This window comes from Sinohyriopsis cumingii, chromosome 17 (genome assembly GCF_028554795.1).
Source record: "Sinohyriopsis cumingii isolate HCF-2022 chromosome 17, ASM2855479v2, whole genome shotgun sequence".
Lineage (NCBI taxonomy): Eukaryota > Metazoa > Mollusca > Bivalvia > Unionida > Unionidae > Sinohyriopsis > Sinohyriopsis cumingii.
Genome location: NC_142977.1, coordinates 18,900,744 through 18,921,909, shown reverse-complemented (window position 1 = coordinate 18,921,909; position 21,166 = coordinate 18,900,744). Strand labels below are relative to the sequence as shown.

The 21,166-nt window shown below is 36.4% G+C and overlaps 1 protein-coding gene across 3 annotated transcripts in view; it reads left to right on the top strand.

The window, feature by feature from the left end:
* LOC149777858 (nicotinamide N-methyltransferase-like) overlaps window positions 1–19,730 on the top strand; it is a 42,145-nt gene extending 22,415 nt beyond the window's left edge. For 2 of the 3 annotated variants that reach the window (XM_089938942.1, XM_089938941.1), the window contains exons 2-3: window positions 14,873–15,066; window positions 18,483–18,656. In XM_089938942.1, coding sequence (XP_089795068.1) covers window positions 14,873–15,066; window positions 18,483–18,521 — 233 coding nt within the window. In that variant the 3' untranslated portion in view covers window positions 18,522–18,656. Of the gene's footprint in view, window positions 1–14,872; window positions 15,067–18,482 lie in introns of those variants that run through there. The other variant, XM_089938939.1, reaches the window with a different exon arrangement.
* The last annotated feature ends 1,436 nt before the right edge of the window (window positions 19,731–21,166 follow it).

Sequence of the window (21,166 nt, the reverse complement as noted above, 5' to 3'; positions counted from 1 at the left end):
TGAAGAGACCGGTTGGTCTATCATTAATTCTGGTTATCTAGCATTCACATTCACAAATGAGGGAGGAAAGAAACATTATCTTTGTCATCGATTTACGTACGAGTGTTTTTTCGGAGTGATCAAAGATGATCTTGTTATTGATCATGCTGACGGGAATCCTCAAAATAACTCCCTATCTAATTTGCAAGCTATCTCACAGAGTGAGAATAGTATGCGTGGTAATACTGGAAGATGTAAGACAGTTTCTAGAAGGGTGATCAAGGCTGCAACACAGAAACTGGTGAAGAAATTATATTTCGTTCGATATGTTCTGCTGAGAAATACTTTAATATTCACCCATATTCAGTACAAAAAGTAGCAGAAAATATATATATAACCTCTTTCTCAAAAGAATATAAGCAGAAAATCACTTTTCAGTATTGTTAACTATCATCACCACCTCGAATTATATTTATTTTTGGGGGGTCAGAAATTGTCATTATTATACTACTTATTTTTTGACTCATGAAAGGGAGGTAATTTATGGTCATAATCATATACAACATCCAAGGTCTGTGATGCCTGGTGGAGCAAGTTTAACAGTATGCATTACAGATTTCTAACTTACAAAAATATACAGTTCGTGTATTTTTCTGCCCTATTAGAACAGCGCAACACATAGACATTACATCTAACCTACAGAAAACCGACATGTATATTCCAGCCTACTGAGTGCAGAATCCAGCGTCTAGTCTGTGTCGTGTGGCAATGTACTGACTCATAGGTCCACGTTAGTGTTTGGAATTAAAAATCAGTTGCATTTTCCTTGTTCAGTGCAGAAATATAATGCGAGATTGTGTATGTATGTGTGATTATTTATTTATCGAATAAACTCCCTTTGACAAGTCTAGCAATTAGATGATCTAGACCGGATGTTCTATCATACATGGCGTGGTATAGTAAATAGGAAATTCCTTAATTTAGCATTGTTTGGTGAAAATATATCATATAAACGTATTTCTTGAATTCAGAATTGTATTTTGAGTAAATATATTAGAAATTAGTTCCTTTTCAATGATTATTAGCTATATATTAACTTAAGAAACATATGTTTGTAACAAGATTTGATAGCTCAATCGGTATCGTATTGGACTGTGACGCTCGCGGTCCAGGATCGAATCCCCATGGCTGACAACATGTCGGTGGTTTGCGCATAATTGCGATTTTTATAATAATTCGGGGCTCCGCCAGATGCCCCCGCTCAACAAAACTCAATCACGTATCAACCGGTGGTTGATACATATTTTAGTATCACCCACGGGCTTGATTATTGTGGGTGGGTTTATGCTGAGCGTATATGTTTGTGCCGTCCTTTATTCAATTATTCATTGTATATATTTCATTTCATACTTAATGAACTTGCTAAAAAACTCGTTTCTTAATATATGTTTGTAATGTCCTTCATTCATTGTACATATCCATTTCATTGTACATACCCATTTCATTGATACTTAATGAACTTGCTAAAAAATCGTTTCATAATATATGTTTGTGCCGTCATTCATTCATTGTATATACCCATTTCATTGTACATGCCCATTTCATTGTACATACCCATTTCATTGTATATACTCATTTCACTGTATATATCCATTTCATTGTATCTTCAGCAAACAGACCCTCTTGGGCCTCTAGACCGTTGTTTGACGGGTTAGGGGCTCTCATAGCGGGGTAGTGTTTCGTGTACCTGTACCTTGAACTCGCTAAAGACTCGATAGGGGTTCAGGGATAATTTTCTTTTTGTTTTAAAGATTTCCATATTATTTAATGAACCAAGAAAATATCAAAGACATTATTTCTGCTATTAAAAACCTAGAAGAAAACGGAATTAATATATCTGATGAACTAAATTCTGAAAAAATAATATCTGATTTTGAAACGTTACAAGAACTTAAAAATGAAAATAAGTATGTTCTATCATCTCAATATAAGTTCATAAAGCGGATTCAGGCAGCTATGTTTCAGTCACTGGCTATGGTGAACGATGATCAAGTAAATTAATTTATTCCTCTTTCTGTTGCAATAGAAAAGATCAGGTCGGAATTATCCAGCGAATATGAAACAAAAAAAACAATCAGTACCCGCATAAGATACTTAAGAAAAATTATGTCAGTGGGTAACGACTGAGTAGTAATATAATTTCCCTCACTGTATATCACATCAGAATTAATTTACAAATATTTCAGAATAATAATAAAATATTTTTTGGAAAACTGATTAATTTGTATAATTTTCAGTACCAATTACCCCATCAGAATTAGCAAACTGATTGATTTGTATACTTTTAAGTGGCAATCACCCCATCAGAATTAGCACACTGATTGATTTGTATACTTTTGAGTAGCAACCACCCCATCAGATTGATTCATAAATAAAAATATTTCAGAATAATAATAAAAATATTTCAGAATAATAATACAATATTTTCTTTTGTAGTATTTTTTTGAAAACTGATTAATTTGTATAATTTTCAGTACCAATTACCCCATCAGAATTAGCAAACTGATTGATTTGTATAATTTTCAGTACCAATTACCCCATCAGAATTAGCACACTGATTAATTTGTGTAATTTAAAACACTGTTCTGATGGCGTTTTTCAAGTGTATAAAAAACAATCACGTGCTGGTACATTATATAACATTTACTGGATTAATTAAGATTTCACATACAGATTTATCACAAGCTCTTCTCCACGCATGTCAATTAAGCGATTAAGGTGGTCTGTGAGCTTAAAATTTATTCGTGTTAACATATTATTGTGACACCGCATATACACAGGATTAGTTGGTTCTTGCACGATTAAACTTCCAGGGGGGACTTGTGGTGTAAATGTATATAGGATGTATCCTTGTTGAGCCTGATTTGATTTTCCGAGATCTATTTGATAGCTACCATCGACTACGTCACAAACCAGATTGACCACGATTGTGCTGGTTATATTAACGATTCCCGGAGAAACGTGCCTGCCGCCGCCGTGTGGATCATTATCATGTCTGAGAACAGTTGGAGGTGGGGCTAGTTTTCTCCATGCATCGAGTATTTTAGGAAAATGTTCATCGATAACATCATTGACAGATTTTCTTAATTTATCTGGATTATAATCAGGGAACTTAAATGTTGCAATATCAGCTTCGGATATTTTGTACTTGGTTGCGAAGGATTTTCTATAATCGCTTGATGAATTAAGAACTACATTTATAATTCTATTATAAATAATTTCAGAAGCATTAACTATAAAATTTAAAACCTCTATGTACCTGATGATATTATCGCGCGCAGATGTCAAATCAGATAAATACTCCCTAAAACTATCACGTAAACTATTTAACTGTATTGTATGGTCTGAGTTTATTGAAGAAAATATAGAATCAATATTCGAAGCAATAATACGTCTATTAAGATTATAAGAAATAAGTACAGGATCAAAATAAAGTTCCCCGCTATCACCTCTGGTTTTAATTCTATATAATCTAACCAATTTGAATTCATTTCAATATCGTGACGAGATCTATTTGTTGACGTAAAATCAGCTCGTTTTGGTTCTGGTGGTCCTTCATACACCGGGGGAATTTCAGACCAACCTAGTACGGATCTTATCGTGGATTGATAAATATCAGCGGCATAATCAGGAGAATGTATCTCAACCGTCGAGGACAGCGTCGGTTCATGAACGTTAATTGATATTTTTGCTTCTTTTCCGGTTATTAATTTTATTCTACGTTGAAATTCCTCATTGATTTGTTCGATCTCATAACTACCAGTGGGTATTCCAACATCTATCCAGTCAGGAGTATCTGGTTTGTTCTTGTTAGCAAATACAAGCAAATTATTTGCTGGTGTACCATTAAATGATTTTGATCTGATATTTGGCCAGCTGTAATATACCCGTAATTGAGCCAGTGCTATTTCTTTTACTGGAATTGCAGTAGGAAAGTTAATACTAAATTCAGGATTAGTTGAACTTACCGAGATCATCGTTATCTTTGGCGGAGTTGTGTTAGTCACGATCTGCTGGAGTAATTCTGTCATTATTAGTACTTGTATCTTTAATACCGATACCTTCGTCGTATATTTTAGTCATCATTGAAAACTCGACATCAGATATAATTCCATCACTGAGACTCGCTGATAACAACGAGGATAACTTCGAGTATGCGACCGTCGCTGTATGCAATCTTAGCATGTAATCGGATAATTTTTCATTCATGCAGGTGCATATTTTTTGTGATGATATTAAGCACACCTGCAATCGTTGTTGCTGCTGAAATACAAATAGTTACGGCTGCTGGTACCATCATTGTCACCGCTGATAATATGACACCGGTTCCAGCAACAACAGCGGATACTGAATAAACAATTACATCAACGATAACTAATCGTCGTCGATATTTTTGTACTTTTATTGTATATTGTTCGACTTGATCTTTTAGCGCCGCCTGCCATTCACGCGCTTGATTGTATCTGTATTGTGCACCATCCATATATTTTTATGCAGTAAATAATAATTTAGGTGTTTTAGCTACAAATTCCAAACACCACCAGTAAAATGTTGCGGTTAATGTCTTATCATCTGCTTCCAAAATAAATTCCTCTTCGGTTCCCCTATTTAATAGAACAGATACAACCCCGGAAAACTTATCAGTTGAATGGCGCCATGGAAACGTTGTAAATATCTCAAATCGCGCACCACTGAACACAGACAACCTGTACACGCCAGTGACTGTTGCGGTATATTTGATAGTTTTTTTTGTTTGCTGCGACCATGTTGAAAGTCCCGCTGATACCGTGTATACGATGTTTGTGATCTTAGCGGGGGTAACCCCGTCGGGAATTTTAATCAGACTGGTTTTATTAACGATATCAGGAATCCCCGCTACAATGTCTTCAAGTGTTTTTTCAGTTATGTCGATGTTCGTCTTGATATCAGCGAGATTTATGTCAACGGAGTGCGGAGTGCCGAAGAATTCTTCTGCGGTTCTTTGATGGTTTCTGCGAAATCTTGCAAAAGCGCCCACGTGAACGTCATACTCGGCCCGTAGCGTGGATAATTTACCATCTACGTTGTCGACGTATCTTTTTGTTGCTGCATCTTCGTCAGATGTTGGATCTCTTAAAACTACTATTTTATTTCCGCTCATGCTGAGTTCACCTGTCATTGTGTCACCGCTATTTTTCACGCGATTAGCAACGCTTCTTGCAATTTCATCTCTGATGGTTGTAAATGATACACTTGAATCTCTGATTCTACCACCGTCAGTAAACACGGGAATATTATCCGTAACTGCACCGAGTACTCGTCGAACTATATCATTCCATCTGATATTGCTCGTTTTTAGTTTATCATATCGATCTTGAAAAATAACGACCTAATCTGGATCAACTCCAGCCAGGCTCATGATATCAGCGAGTTCATCTTTAGTCGCATACTTCGACGAATCAACATCGCCGGATTTTCTCTTAACGCGGGAAGATCTTCTTCCGTAAATATCAACCATTTTATATGATCCAAGATCTATTTAAAACGCTTTACGCGCAACGAATCGGTTGCTTGTATAATCATGCACAACTTTATGTGGCGGTTTGGATGATTTTGATATAGCGTCGAGTACATTAATTACTTCACGGCCGCATATTGGCGGATCTGTCATTGTTTGTGTGGGTAGCGTTGAATACCAAACTTTGGAACCTCTGGTTCTTGCGTGGAGTGGTGCGACATACTTGATAAATTCAGTAGGTGGAGCTAACCCGTATGAATCAAAATAAACGATTCCACGTGGATCAACCGCGTATGATACCCAGTGAGTACCGGGTCCTGAAGTCGAGTCTAGGTTAATAATACCTGTTTCGAGTTTGTTTGGTTGTTTTGGTAATTGATCTCGCATAAAAACACCTCTAAAGGCTTTTATTTTTAATCGTTTAGCAGCATCAAGTAAATCAAAATTTGATGATGGAACATCTAACGTGGAAGCCTTAGACCGCTCCCCCAGCGAGATCCCGGTAATCTTAGACCGCGTCCCTTTTTTTTTGCTATATCGTCCACCAGTTGCTTTCTTTAGAGCCATTCCAGCAGCTGTTCCAACAGCACCTAACGCGGCTGCTTTTGCTACGGCTGGAGCGGCAGCAGCTATTAACGCGGAAATAGCCGCAAGAAGTGGAAATATACCACCCGTTTTAACCATGTCTTTGATGGCGCTCGGAGAAAGACGTACTTGAACTCCAGTTTTTGATTCTAGGGCTTTATTGAAATGTTTAATCTGATTATTTGTCAACGATAATTTGTTTGGACCACCACCCATCTGATCTCGTTTTAGTGATATTTTAGTTCCGCATTTGCTAGTGGTTTTTGATTGAAGCTTTTTGACCTGACCGGGAGTCAGAGTAACATTAACATGACTATACTACATTTTAATATAAATAATATTTTTCAGAATAATTAAAGATTTTCCACTGGTGCATCAACGACTCTCATTCGACCACTACCACCTTCAAGTAACATGGCTTTATCGCTGAGTATGACCGCGATTGCTCTATAATTAGCACCACCTGTATTCAATGTTGCTTTAAGATGTACATCAACGACAGATTGTTTTGATAGATCAAGATGTTCCAGTGAAAAATAATAAATCGGATACAAAGTTCTGAAATCATATTGTGATATTTGCAAACCGGTATCAACATTTTGATCACGTCCCATGAATGACATTAAACGATGATATGCATGTCCTATACGATTCTGCTCATAATTTAGTTGTATATTTTCTCTTGGTTCTTGTTGTCCGTTTATCCGTAAAGAAATATCTGTGATACCTAGTTTATCAAATATCATATGAGAGTGAACTTGTGAGCCTAATCGATTAGTTTCCTGAAACGCAACAAAAATATGTCGCGGTGCAGAAACACCCTGTTGTGATGCTATATGCCATGTAAACTGACCGTTAACGTTAGTTTGCATACTATCTGTGCTTGTTTTTAACCATGGCAATAAGGATTTACCACCAGTGTCCATGAAAGAAATTAATTTTTGTTCTACTGCCAACGTTGGAGTCATTACCGGCATCCATAGTGAAAGTTTAGACAATATTACTTTACCAGCATCACCAACAGGTCTCCACAGAGCATCGTTATCATCACCTTTTCGCACAAGAACAACCGTGTGTCTAGCTCCAAAAATAACCTTTCTAAAATTTCTACAAAATCCAAAAATATGCGATAGTGGAATTGCACATGAAAATCTTCTATTGTCTCCTATCAACATACTTCTACGTGCTGCAAATTCCAAGTTGAAATTTTCGCTAGAACCATGAACCACTGGAGCCACATCAGCATCAGCGTTATTGGCAAAATTTCTTGGTCGTCTTATATTATACGGATCGCTTTCAGGGTTATTGGAGTTATCTTTCACAAACATTATTGTAGGACCTGCTGATCTTGTATAATCATCTTGCTAATCCTATTATTGTTGTAGCAACGTCTACATCTTTCTGAATCGATTCAATATTTGTTCCATCGATCATATAAGTGGCGCTATCAAACAACGCCATAATCCCATTGTTGACAAAACCAACTTTTACTGCACCTCCGTAATTAGTGTCATCCGTTTTTATAATTGTACCTTCTACCTCAAGAAAAGCCTCAGCGGGTAAAAAGTATCTACTTGTATCATGAACTTGTAGTTCAATTCTTCCACGTTGATCTGGTATTCGTGCCTCATAAGAATAAAACTGATAATCACGTACCGATTCATCTTTAAGGACAGGTGCCTCCATATCAAATGCTTCATCGGATTCACGTTTGAACATTTTATTATAATTATTTTCGTCTAACACGAAAACCGTGTTTGGACACTCCACCTCCTGATATCATGCTTGAAATATTATTTCCTGATTCACTGAGTCTTTGATCTATCAAATTTGATGTTATATTTCTTTCTGCCTCTTCAGATAATTCCGCTAGTTTTTGATTTGCAGCCTGATTTATTATTTTACTTACGTCTGCGGGCATAATTTCAGTACTTGCCAGTTTCACTGGTGGTTGTTGTTTTCGTCGCAATAATCGTGCTAGTCTTTCTTTGATTGCCGAAAACGCCTTACCAGCAACATTGACAATTGCTCCAGGAGCTTTTTCACGAACAATATCGATAGCTTTCATCGATATTTGTTTTGCAACGGGTGCTGCTTTTGGAGCTATCCTTGTGAATAATCCCCTCACAACATCACCAAGTCCATCTCCGTAAGTAGCTCTGTAGATTGGTAATCGTGAGTTCACCGCTCTGACCTGTACAGGTTTACGATGATTATTATGTATGATCATCTTTTTTAATTTACCATTTATTTAACAACTAGTCATCAACAAGTTCATCGGTAAACTCCGATATCCATGATACCACCTTGAAATAATCGCCGAAAAATATCAGCTGCTTCATTAATTATTTCTGGTGAATTATTTCCGGCACGTTTTCCTCCTATGAGAACTTCTAACTGTGACACGTCATTGAGGATATTATCAGGACAAATAAAATTATTTCCTTCTGATGTAGTCAGGAACCCACTTCCTACAGCGTCAGGATCTCTTTCTTTACCCAGTGAACGTAATTTCTCCTGTTGTTTAGTTTCTATATCTCTAAATATTTCTTCTTGTTTCCATTTTTCTTCTGCTTTTTGCTTCATTTCCTTTGCCATCTGCTTCCTTTTCTCTCTAGATGGTTTCAACATCAATTGCTGTTGTTCTATTTGTTGTAAAGGTGGAGGAAGTTTCTGCTGGGCGAGTTGTTCTTGTTGTTTCAGTCTCTCTCTATAAAGTCTTTTTTCTTCTTCATTAATAATTTTATATTCTTGACCTTCAGCTTGTTTTTTGTTGTAATATACGCGATATATATATTTAATAAGATTATCATCATTTACTTTTTCATAATGGGGTTTTAAAATACTAGATTTATTAAATATACTATTTAATATTGCTTCGGGTAATTGTTCTCTTTTAGTATTTCTAATTTCTTCAACAAACCCCTTCCTAAATTTTGCAATCAATTCTAAGTTTTTTTCTACTAGTTCGGGTTCAGGTGCATGTTCTTTTTGCACGTCGGCGACTTCAGTACGAAGTTTTCCAATACTTTCAAGTATTTCTTCGCCAACAGGAGGAGGCTGAGCCGCAGCTATTTCCCTGGCTATGCCAGGTGGAAGATCTCGTAAAATCTTCTTTGTCTGTTTAGTTCTTCTTGCTATTTTTTCAGTTTGTTCTGCTGTTTGTTTTGATACCGGAAGAAGATCTTCTTTGATGACAGCTGTAACCTTTTCAGTAGCTGCAGTGACGGGTTTAAACAGTTTTTTAGTTTCTTCTTCGTATTCAGCTTGTGCTTCTTGCTGCGCTTGTAGATTTTTTCTAAATGAGTCTCTGACAGGAAGAATTTTTTTAATTGCTTCTAATCGTTCTCGTGCCATTCTTGCAGTATGAGATTCTGGATGTACCATTATTTTAAATATAACAATTTTTTAATTGATATCAGCAGAGAGGGTGTAAATTTAATTAAACAGATATCATTCATATAATGAACAACTGTGCGTGGTTAATTCAAGGAACAACAAATAAATGCAACAAAAGGTGCCGTGGAGAATATTGTAAAAAACATAATTATATTTTAAAGAAAAATCCTCATGCTGGTTCACGAAGTTGTGTTGGATGTAACAACGGCGTTAGAGGATTATATCAGATTTGTAAAAATTGCGGTGGAGATCAATACAGAAGTTTGATGAACTATTGCAGAAAAAGAAAGAACATAAATCCAAAAATAGAAAAACTACCATCAGAACTTGAATATTACTTGAAGAACAAAACAAAAGATTCCCATGATTCAGATGATGATTCCCAATATTGATAGCAGCAGAGAGGGTTCGTCTACAATTCTGTTTGGGACAAACAATAATCGTAGACGTGGTATTGACCTCTATGAAGGGTCACTATTTTTTTTTTGGTCTAAACACAAGGGTGACCCTTCCCTTAAGTGGTCTGTTCACCCTCTCTGCTGCTTCTTCTGTCTCGCAAATAGAAAATGAATCATCGAATATATATTTTGGCCTTATGACTTCAAACGGGCACAGCGGTACATTTTGTCTACATTATAATTAATGTTAAGCAATACGATCACCGATATTACAGTATTGTAATTAGAAATACATTTAAATGGCAGTTGGTGAAATAGTTTTATCTGTTTGTAACTATAATAATATAATCTAGATACTCCTATCAGTTAGAATTAGTTAGAATGCAACGTTCATGATGTGCCTATTTTTGAAGTCATATGGCTCAGATAAATTGTGTAGTGACCAAGAATGTGTCAAGTCGTATGGCCCAAATACACGGTGTATTTAACTAGAAGGCGTAAGTCATATGGCCCAAATGCACGGTGTATTGGCCAAGAAGGCGTATGTCATATGGCTCAAATATATTGGGTAGTGACCTCGAAGGCGTAAGTCATATGTCCCAAATACACTGTGTATTGACCTAGACGTTGTAAGTCATATGGACCAAATACACTGTGTATTGACCTAGAAGGCTTAAGTCATATGTTCCAAATACACTGTGTAGTGACCTAGAAGGTGTAAGTCATATGGCCCAAATACATAGTATAGTGACCAAGAAAGGCACATAAACCTTAGAAAGCCACTAAATTCGACTTGTCAACCTCAATGTAGAACACATTTTACCAAAACGCTATACATTAGGACTTAAGATACAAACTGAGTCTAACAGTGCATTAATTAGAGTGAGTGTCCATCTTAGATGCGGGATTCGATGGTTAGCACCACGGCCGAGTCATACCAAAGAGTTATAAAAATTATACTAGTAACTGCCTCTCTCAGCTTTACAAGATGATATTAGGACTAGTCGGCCTGGTATCAGGATAATGTCACTGGGTGGGAAATCATGCTACATGTCTGCTGCATGATACCCCAGAGCTAGGCATCACTTTAAACGGTCATAATACAGACGTCATAGTGATATGACTAAAATTGCTAATGCTACTTTAAAATTAAAAAACTCGCACACGCAGATGAGAGGTAATGTATACTTTTAGACCAGGATTTTGTTCTCCTCATTTATTTATTTATTTATTTATTTATTTATTTATTTATTATCATTATTATTATTATTATTATTATTATTATTATTATTACATGACTGGAGGCGAAGAACAACTATATAAGCCACGGTGTGTGCTGGAGCGTCAGCTTTTGCTTTTCTGGCGGATTGTAAAGGTCTCGTAGACTACTTTAGGTTGGGGTGGGGTGCTCCCAGTATTATCTTTAATTATTACAGAAGACCCACCCTGGCTCGTTTTTGTTAGAAATTGAAGTAGTGATAGAAATGCAAAGCTCCGAGACCCCAGGCGGCGATGCCGACAGTTAAATTACTGAATACACAAAAGGTGGAATTCAAATAAACAACAAATTTAATGCCATTCAATAACAGATAGTCCTTCCTCAAATGAAATTCAATATTCAAAACCGTATTATTTGTCTTTCACTCGACCAAGTGACGGCCTATTTTATCATCTGACTTTGTGTGATTTTCCTCCTGTTCTGTTTTTCTACTCATCTGAGGTATTTTTTGACTGGTACCCAGTACCCATTCAGGCCAACAACGACGTCCTTCACCCTTCCACTTCATCCACTTCCTTTTCTCCTTTTCTTGTCTCCCAGAGACTCGGGACCAACTGTACAAGGATATTTCCCTTCTCTGTCTCCTACAGCTCCTCTGGTTCCTAAAAGCTTCCTTTCCCAAGCTCCTTTGTAATTCCCGGAATAACAATGTTTCCCGCCAATTTCGAATGACGTCGGAGTAGCTTATAACTTCCTTATGTAATTCCCGCAAGATGGTTTAGCGACTACTGACGTTTAGTTTCAAGACATTCAATTTAAACTTGCGATTCCAACGGTGACCACACATAATTAGCAGATATTCCCCCCTCCCCGGCAGTCTGTCAAGGGTGGATTTATGACCCCCACTTGATGTTCCTTTGAGCCTAACGCCGGCAATTCATGCCACTTACCTGTGAATTGCACGCAGCCAAATAAGGCACCAGTAACAAGTTCCTATGGTCATGTTATATACAACTGGCTTCCCACCCGTCTTTTTGATGTCGGGTTACACATCTATGAAGCGAATAATTAGGCTCAGGGTCTAGCATATACATGTTGCAGTCTGGCTATTGTTCCTTACTTATAACGTGACATGGATTATGGGGCCGCTCGCTGCACATTAATAAATTTATTTCTACTAACTTATTGATCCATTGCGTTAAATCGTTTAGAAGATTTTTTAAGGATATATCCCCATTAGAAGAGAATGCTTGTGTATTTAGCGGCTGTTGATGTCGGATTAAAATTGCTGACGCTTGCGTGTAAAGCAGCATCACCCAAAGACAAGTGTAACGGCAAGACATTTCCGTAGCTCCGTCCCAAGCATATGTCAGTTACCCAGTGATAAAGGCCTCTCGACAGTTTTAACGCGTTACTCGTGCTTTACAGTAACTCTGCTTTCCAATCATGCGTCAGCAATGTCTATGTTGTTTGTTTCCTAGATAATTCCTAATTAACAGCACCTGCCTAGATTTGCCGGAGGATCTGCGTTGTTTGGAGTTGGAGTTGCTTTATAAGCGAGTACATACGGAAGTCTCTTTATAAGCGAGTACATACGGAACCTCTTCATTGTGTTGAATACAACATTTTTTATAGTCCACAACACTTATTGGTTCACTAGATTTCAAACTTGATACATGTTTATCCGCGATAGTTTCTTAGTTCTGTATTTTAGTCCACTGCATTTATTTTTTCATTACCTCCTGTTAAACACAGTAGATTTTATATAGTTTTTATCTCTTCCGTTAGATTTTTTTGCACTTAATTTTTTAACTGTACATTTTATTATCAGATTGATGATCTTACCCAATACATTTTTCTTTTAAAATTCCTGGAAAGGAACATCAACTTTCGAGCATGGAAATAGTGAGAAATATTTTTATTTTGCTTTTTCGATTGACAGAACAGAGACGAAAACTGTTGATTTTATTTACAGGCAATAATTAAACGGAAGATAGACCCCTGCTTATTGTTCTGAATTTGATGTTGTTGTAGGGTTTAACGCTATTTTTCAGCACACGATAGGCTATACATGGCGGCCAGTATTAATGGTGGAGGAAGAACCCGGGAAAACCCAGGAAAGAACCACTGACCCACGAGGAGCTACTGGCAAGCTTTCTCACATACCCACATTAGCCGAATCCGAGACTCGAACCCACGCAGACAGAGGTGATATGGCAGTGATCCGTAACGGAGAGCGCTTTAGACCACTCGGCCACTCAGGGCCCCGTCTTGAATTTGACTGTTTAGTGAAAATTGGTACGGAATGCTTCATAGTGATGAAATTTAATAGCTTCATCGGCGGGATGTTTCAGATCTTCTTCATTTATAAATGAACAGTGGATACAGCAGTTGCAGTGAACATAGATAGCGTGGAAAGACTTGATATAGTGTGATTACATGACACCTGATTCAAAATATATAATTATGGAAATGTGAATATTAACTGCAAAAGAGGGAGTGGTTGCACATTATTTATTGGGGAGCTAGGGCGTGGGTGGGGTGGGGGTGAGGGATGCTGCCCTGGAGTATTTTGATTTTGATCTATTTGTAGTTGGTGTTTCCTGATGGACCCACTTAGTCGAAAGGTCGACGGTCACGAATGCTGTCGCGTCTAATGTGCGTTGCATGGTTTTCGACTTCCGACCGTCAGAATTTTGTGTGAATGCACTGAGTTAAAGTTTTTTTTCTTAACAGAATTTAAGAAACTTTTTTATGTGCCATTATATCAAAATCTCAAACGTGTTCTAACCAGAGAAATACATAAGCACACGAGTAAACTATTTAGTCTTCATTATTTTTGTCTGAACTTGTTAATATTCTAGAGAATCTTTTGTCAGCAGATTTTTATGAAAGAAGCTACGTGGCACACTAGTTAGTCAATCTGGGCTCTGATTGGCTAACACCCAGGACACAGTGCTGGTTTTATTTGCCAATAGATTTCGCTATGAAAAATTATACGTGACTTTTATACGAGCAAGATCTCGTGCGAGAATGGTAATTGCCTAAAGTTACGAGTCTCTGAATGCTACATTTATACACGCTTGAATCCTTGTGTTGCCACCATTTTCATTCAACATACGAGAATCCTCCTTTTCTCTTTATATCTGAGGATCTGAGGATATCTGGTATGATATTTTTATGTGAGTCCCCTATCTAATATTTATATCAGAGGATTGTGCCACTAGTAGTATAATGATAGTTTAATGGCATATAAAAGATTCCTTTGACTGTCTTGGTACATTGCCACTGATGTGATATTCTGGTGCTGTCTGTCTCATCTTGCTTGATTTTTATTTAACATTTGCGTATTCAGATTGATAATGTACTAACGGAATCCCATTGGTTACCGAAATAGTGGGTTTTTTGGGGGGGTTTTTTTTGGTTTTTTTGGGGGGGGTTTTGAGTTTCAAAATATGAAGGCTCTATTTTACAGTCATAATTTAAAAAGAAAAAATAGAAAAACGTTAAAGACAAGTACAATTGGATTTTAGCTCATATAAGTCAATGGAAAAGTGAGATAAAAATTTGTCATCCTTCCGGGACAGACGGCGACGTTAACACTATTGTTAAGCTTTTGATTAAAGGGCTTTGACAGTCGTGTAAGCACGACAAGCAAGCCCTACCCTTCTCATCGTTATCGTTCTAAATCTAAATGGCCTCAAGCACACACCAAGTGTTTATATTCATTTTCAGGTGAAATAGCAGGGATGAAACTTTTGGATATTGGCACAGGCCCTGTCTTCCATACTGCATTTTGCGCCGCTCCGTGGTTCGAGGAGATAATATTGAGTGATTTCGCCCGGAATAACCTAGAGTTTCTACAGAAATGGAAAGACGGAAACATCAGTTACATGGATCCTGTCTTTGAATACCTAATGGAAAACAAGGTACAGTTGTATTTAATTCCCATATTTAGCCCCGTATAAATCTGACCAAACGTCGACGTGCGATGATCCAGATCCGCAATCCAGTCGTTTTCAAAAGGAGGATGTAATTAAAGGGGTGCAGAAAATAAGATATTTTGTTTTCAAAACAATGAAATGTTGCATCATATTGCTAATTCTTACTCATCAAAGTTTACACGTTATAAAAGATTTCATCACCAATGAACCATTTGAAGAGGCATTTATTTGTTGATTGAACGCAGCCAAATGCAAAATTAGTCATTATGAAATATACGTTTCCGCTGTTGTTCCTAATCATTCCAAAAGTCTTCTCAAGTAGGCTGGACTATATTCAGCCCTCTGGTTGATTGGTCTAGGTCATACAAATGTGGTTGAAAGATTATTGCATTTAATTCCTTTTATTTACGTTTTCTTCGAAATTGTGCCATGTATAGACACGTACACATGTTGCCATTTATAGACATGTACACATGTTGCCATTTATAGACATGTACACATTTTGCCATTTATAGACATGTACACATGTTGCTATTTATAGACATGTACACATTTTGCCATATATAGACATGTACACATTTTTTCTATGTGTAGAAATGTACACATTTTATCATGTATCGACATGTACACATTTTAACTCATTTAAAAATGAAGCACTTCATTTGCATACTACATACTTTTTCAATCTATGTGATTAAAGCGACACAAGGGTATCAACACTTCTAAAGTTGATTGAAGTGTTAACGTTCAAACACAATAATAAAAAATGCTTTTGGCATAACGTATGTGCAGATCTCGCATGTTTGCCTTTTTTGAAAGAACCGAATATTTGATTTTAGTTTGGTTGGAACAGAAATATTTAGGGAAAACAAAATATAGATCCATGCCCCGTTATGAAATATATTTTTTGTCTGTTAAAATAATGTGCCCTTCGGCCATAACACTATTTGACTACTTACCCCCAAATATATCTTATCAAACACCCAGCTGTGTAGTGCCAGGTCTGACATTGCATAACGTACTAGGAGTTCAGGTTGTTGTTGATCTTTAGGGACAATGTTGCTCCAGTGTATTGAAAATGGCTGCCATCTTATTATGTTTTTGCTTTTTCTTCTCTCTAGCTTTTTTGTTTTACCATTGTTTAATGAAAAGTGTTTGATTGGTTGTTGATCGTCATGTCGTGAAAAGTCTGATAGGTTGTTTATGGTCATGTCGTCACAAATATTGGATTGTTTGGTTAACCACTGTGTCATCAGAAGTTCTTGGTTGTTCTATCATTATGACATCACAAGTCTATGGTTGTTTTGTCACTGTGACATCAAATCTATGGATATTTTATCACTGTGACATCAGAGGGGTTTGGTTGTTTTATCACTTTGTCATCAAAAGTCTTTGGTTGTTTTATCACTTGTCGTCAAATTTATTGGTTGCTTTATAACTGATGTCAAAGTCTATGGTTGTGTTATTATCACTGTCATCAAAAGTCTTTGGTCGTTTTATCACTTGTCGTCATATTCTTTGGTTGCTTTATAACTGATATCAAAGTCTATGGTTGTGTTATTATCACTGTCATCAAAAGTATTTGGTTGTTTTATCACTTGTCGTCAAAATCTTTGGTTGCTTTATAACTGATATCAAAGTCTTTGGTTTTTTTATCACTGTGATCAAAAGTCTTTTGTTTTATCATTGCGTCTCAAAAGTCTTTCGTTGTTTTATCACTGTGACATCAAAGGCCTGTAGTTGTATAATCAATGTGACATCAAAGGCCTGTGGTTGTTTTATCACTGTGACATCAAAGTCTGTGGTTGTTTTATCACTGTAACATCAACAGTCGTTGGTTGGTTTATCATTTTGTCCACAAATGTCTTTGAAACGTATTCGTATTTCTGGCTAAAGGTGATGCTTAGTTCACATCAACATAATCTACATGGTGTCCATTCAAAAACTATTATTGTCTCTATTTCATTTTGGAATCTTAGTCATACTGGCACAAACACGTCTTCACAAACCATCACTTAAGTAGATAGTTGTTTGTCATTAAAATTTATTCTTGTCTGGCAATAAACGTTCCTGCCATTTAAGCTTTCAAGAATAACTTTATCAAAGACGTGTATTGCCAAAAAATCGACATGATTTACCGCTCAATTCATTACTCCTACTTGAAACGGACACCATCTGGCACAAGTACCACATATGTCCTTGGTGACCTTGACGCGTTTGTGGTTAACATTCGACGATAACATTTGGTCAAGGTGACTTCAGATTTTAACAACATTATCTTATGTTCATTCCAGAATAAAGAAGGCAATTGCCCCTTGTATGATGCAAGTTTCAATGTGTCATGCTATCACCATGCGTAATATTAAACTACGGATAGGAGGAAATACTCAGCCTTTAAACACACACACACACACACACACACACACACCACGATGTAATTCAAATGGCAAGAGTATTATAATTCAATCCAAGCTGGAACCAAAATCAGTACCATGAGTAACAGCGTCCATCGCCTATTTACAACGCACCAAGGCCCTAGATCACAGAGCCATGTTCCCACTTCACCCTCACCCATTTCCTTTCCCCAACCCCCAGAAAAGAGTTAAACAATTTCTATAAAAAGGACCCGATGTGTAGGAAACAATCTTTCACTTAACACGCTGATTTTTACGTTCAACTATATGCATAAACCCACTTGATTTCTGATTATGATTACAAAGTGTCTACTTGCAATAATACTTATGAATAGACCTGTATACCGGAGAAGAAATCGATTATCCCAGGATGTCACACACTATATATTTGATACATGATTAAATGAAATAAATTTATATAGAATTACAACAATGTGATCTAAAATGGCTAGAGAGTTATTATTCGTTCATGGCTGCAATCAAACGCGTGCCAGAAGGAACTGTGCTTGTGTCTAGTACTCATGTAGTCTATATAGAGTCTAAACCATACCGTCATAGATCATTCATATACTTAAATCGCCGGGTTGTTTTTTTTGTTGCACCCTAGTACCGTTGTAACGTTCTAAAAATTAAATAAATAAATTGTTGATATGGTGTAGGGCTAAATAAAACTATTTAAAAGGACCATTGCCAACTCTCCTCAACCAGCATTCTTTGACGATTAACCATAAAGGTTTTAATTAAAGAAAAACAAAAGACGTATTCACTAATTCATCGTCAATTCCATCGTGACATTCTTATTTCTCATGATTGAGATATCAAGATCTGTTGATCGAGATATCAAGATCTGTTGATCGAGATATCAAGATCTGTTGATCGAGATATCAAGATCTGTTGATTGAGAACATCTATATCGCATAAATTAAGGGAAAATGTGATGATCTCAATTGTTCAATTTAAATGCAATTCACATTTTATATATCACAGAACAAGGCATGGATGTGGACAAGCGACAAGATGAACTGAGAAGGAAGATCAAACATATTGTCCACTGTGATGTCACACTGCCTAATCCTATCGTAGCCACTCCGGTAGATGGCGTTGTCTTTGACGCTATAACGTCATCACTGTGTTTAGAAGCAGCTTCAGTCACCCTTGAGGATTACGCTAAAACAGTCCAAAACATCAGCAGTCTCCTAAAACCTGGCGGTCATCTTGTTATAATTGGAGTACTGGAGGAGACGTTCTACAGAATTGGAGATGTTAGGTTTAAATGTACGTATACCGATAAGTATCAAGTACAAGACATCTACCAGAAAGAAGGGTTTGAAATAATCAGCCTGAAAGATTTAAAAGAAGCATGCTCATCTCATAAATATTTAAGCGAATACTCGGATTACAAGAATGCTTTTGTTATGATTGCAAAGAAAGCATAACACTAAATAGTTCCGCTACCTTGTATCACAAATAGATGCGGACGGAACGTTAAACACTACAGTGTAGTTGTATAATTTTCAACCAACGTATTACTCTAATTTTAAGATAATTGATGCTGTGGAAGAGACACATGTCAACTACATAGAAGACTCAGAATGCATTGTACACCCTCATCCTTCAAGAAATGCGCGTACATCCGTTGCTGGTGGGAGTTGCGATGTCACACAGCCAAGAATTCCAGAATGTAATGGGTGCCCAGCCACTTCAACTGACAACAAACCGAAGTATGCGAAGAGAAAGATTTTTTTATCATGCGCCATTTTAGAAAAAAAGTAATAAAATTGTTTTTATCATTTTTAGTCTTATTCGACAAACAGCATATTTAAGTATTGCTCACATTTATGTACATACCAGGCTATAAAGTATCGTTCACACACAACTACACGCCAGGCTGTTTAAATATTGTTTGCATTTAACTAGATCTTGTTCACATTTACCAACATGCCGAGCTACAAAAGTATCATTAACATTTAGCAATATACCAGACTATACAAGTATCATTCACATTTACCAACGTGCCGAGCTATAAAAGTATCATTCACATTTAGCAATATACCAGACTATACAAGTATCATTCACATTCACCAACATGCCGAGCTACAAAAGTATCATTAACATTTAGCAATATACCAGACTATACAAGTATCATTCACATTTACCAACATGCCGAGCTATAAAAGTATCATTCACATTCACCAACATGCCGAGCTATAAAAGTATCATTAACATTTAGCAATATACCAGACTATACAAGTATCATTCACATTTACCAACATGCCGAGCTATAAAAGTATCATTCACATTTAGCAATATACCAGACTATACAAGTATCATTCACATTTAGCAACATGCCGAGCTACAAAAGTATCATTCACATTTAGCAATATACCAGACTATACAAGTATCATTCACATTCACCAACATGCCGAGCTATAAAAGTGTCATTCACATTTAGCAATATACCAGACTATACAAGTATCATTCACATTTACCAACATGCCGAGCTATAAAAGTATCATTCACATTTAGCAATATACCAGACTATACAAGTATCATTCACATTTACCAACATGCCGAGCTATAAAAGTATCATTCACATTCACCAACATGCCGAGCTATAAAAGTGTCATTCACATTTAGCAATATACCAGACTATACAAGTATCATTCACATTTACCAACATGCCGAGCTATAAAAGTGTCATTCACATTTAGCAATATACCAGACTATACAAGTATCATTCACATTTACCAACATGCCGAGCTATAAAAGTATCATTCACATTTACCAACATGCCGAGCTATAAAAGTGTCATTCACATTTAGCAATATACCAGACTATACAAGTATCATTCACATTCACCAACATGCCGAGCTATAAAAGTATCATTCACATTTACCAACATGCCGAGCTATAAAAGTGTCATTCACATTTAGCAATATACCAGACTATACAAGTATCATTCACATTCACCAACATGCCGAGCTACAAAAGTATCATTAACATTTAGCAATATACCAGACTATACAAGTATCATTCACATTTACCAACATGCCGAGCTATAAAAGTATCATTCACATTTACCAACATGCCGAGCTATAAAAATATCATTCACATTTAGCAACATACCAGACTATACAAGTATTGTGCACATTGAACTACATACCAGACAATGTATTTGTTGTTCACATTTAACTACTGGTCAGTATAAGTATTGTTCACGTTTAACTACATACCAGGCTATACAATGATTATAGGCTGTAGTTTAAGCTAATGAACATTTCTCAACAACATAGTACATAGCTAATTTTGATGCATGATTGCGTGTTTGAACTTTAAAATAATATTTGTTAACATGTTAATTTGGATCTGGGTTCATAACTATGGTTTTCCCCTTGGAATTGTTATGGTATATGTATATTTATAAAAGGCTGTTGAGATAAGGTTGTTTATATAAAATTATGAATTCGTATTTTAACCTGTGTGTATTATAGTCAATTTTGTTGTGTTATAATTTGAGATGATTGACTTATTTAAATTGTTAATCAGAATTACACAGTGTTTATTGACTTCTGGAAGAAAATTCTGTTTCGAAATCATAGTGAATTCTTTCAGGGACATTCTGGATTGTTGCATAGTGATCCATCAAGATCGTCTTTAGCAAATCAGCTCAT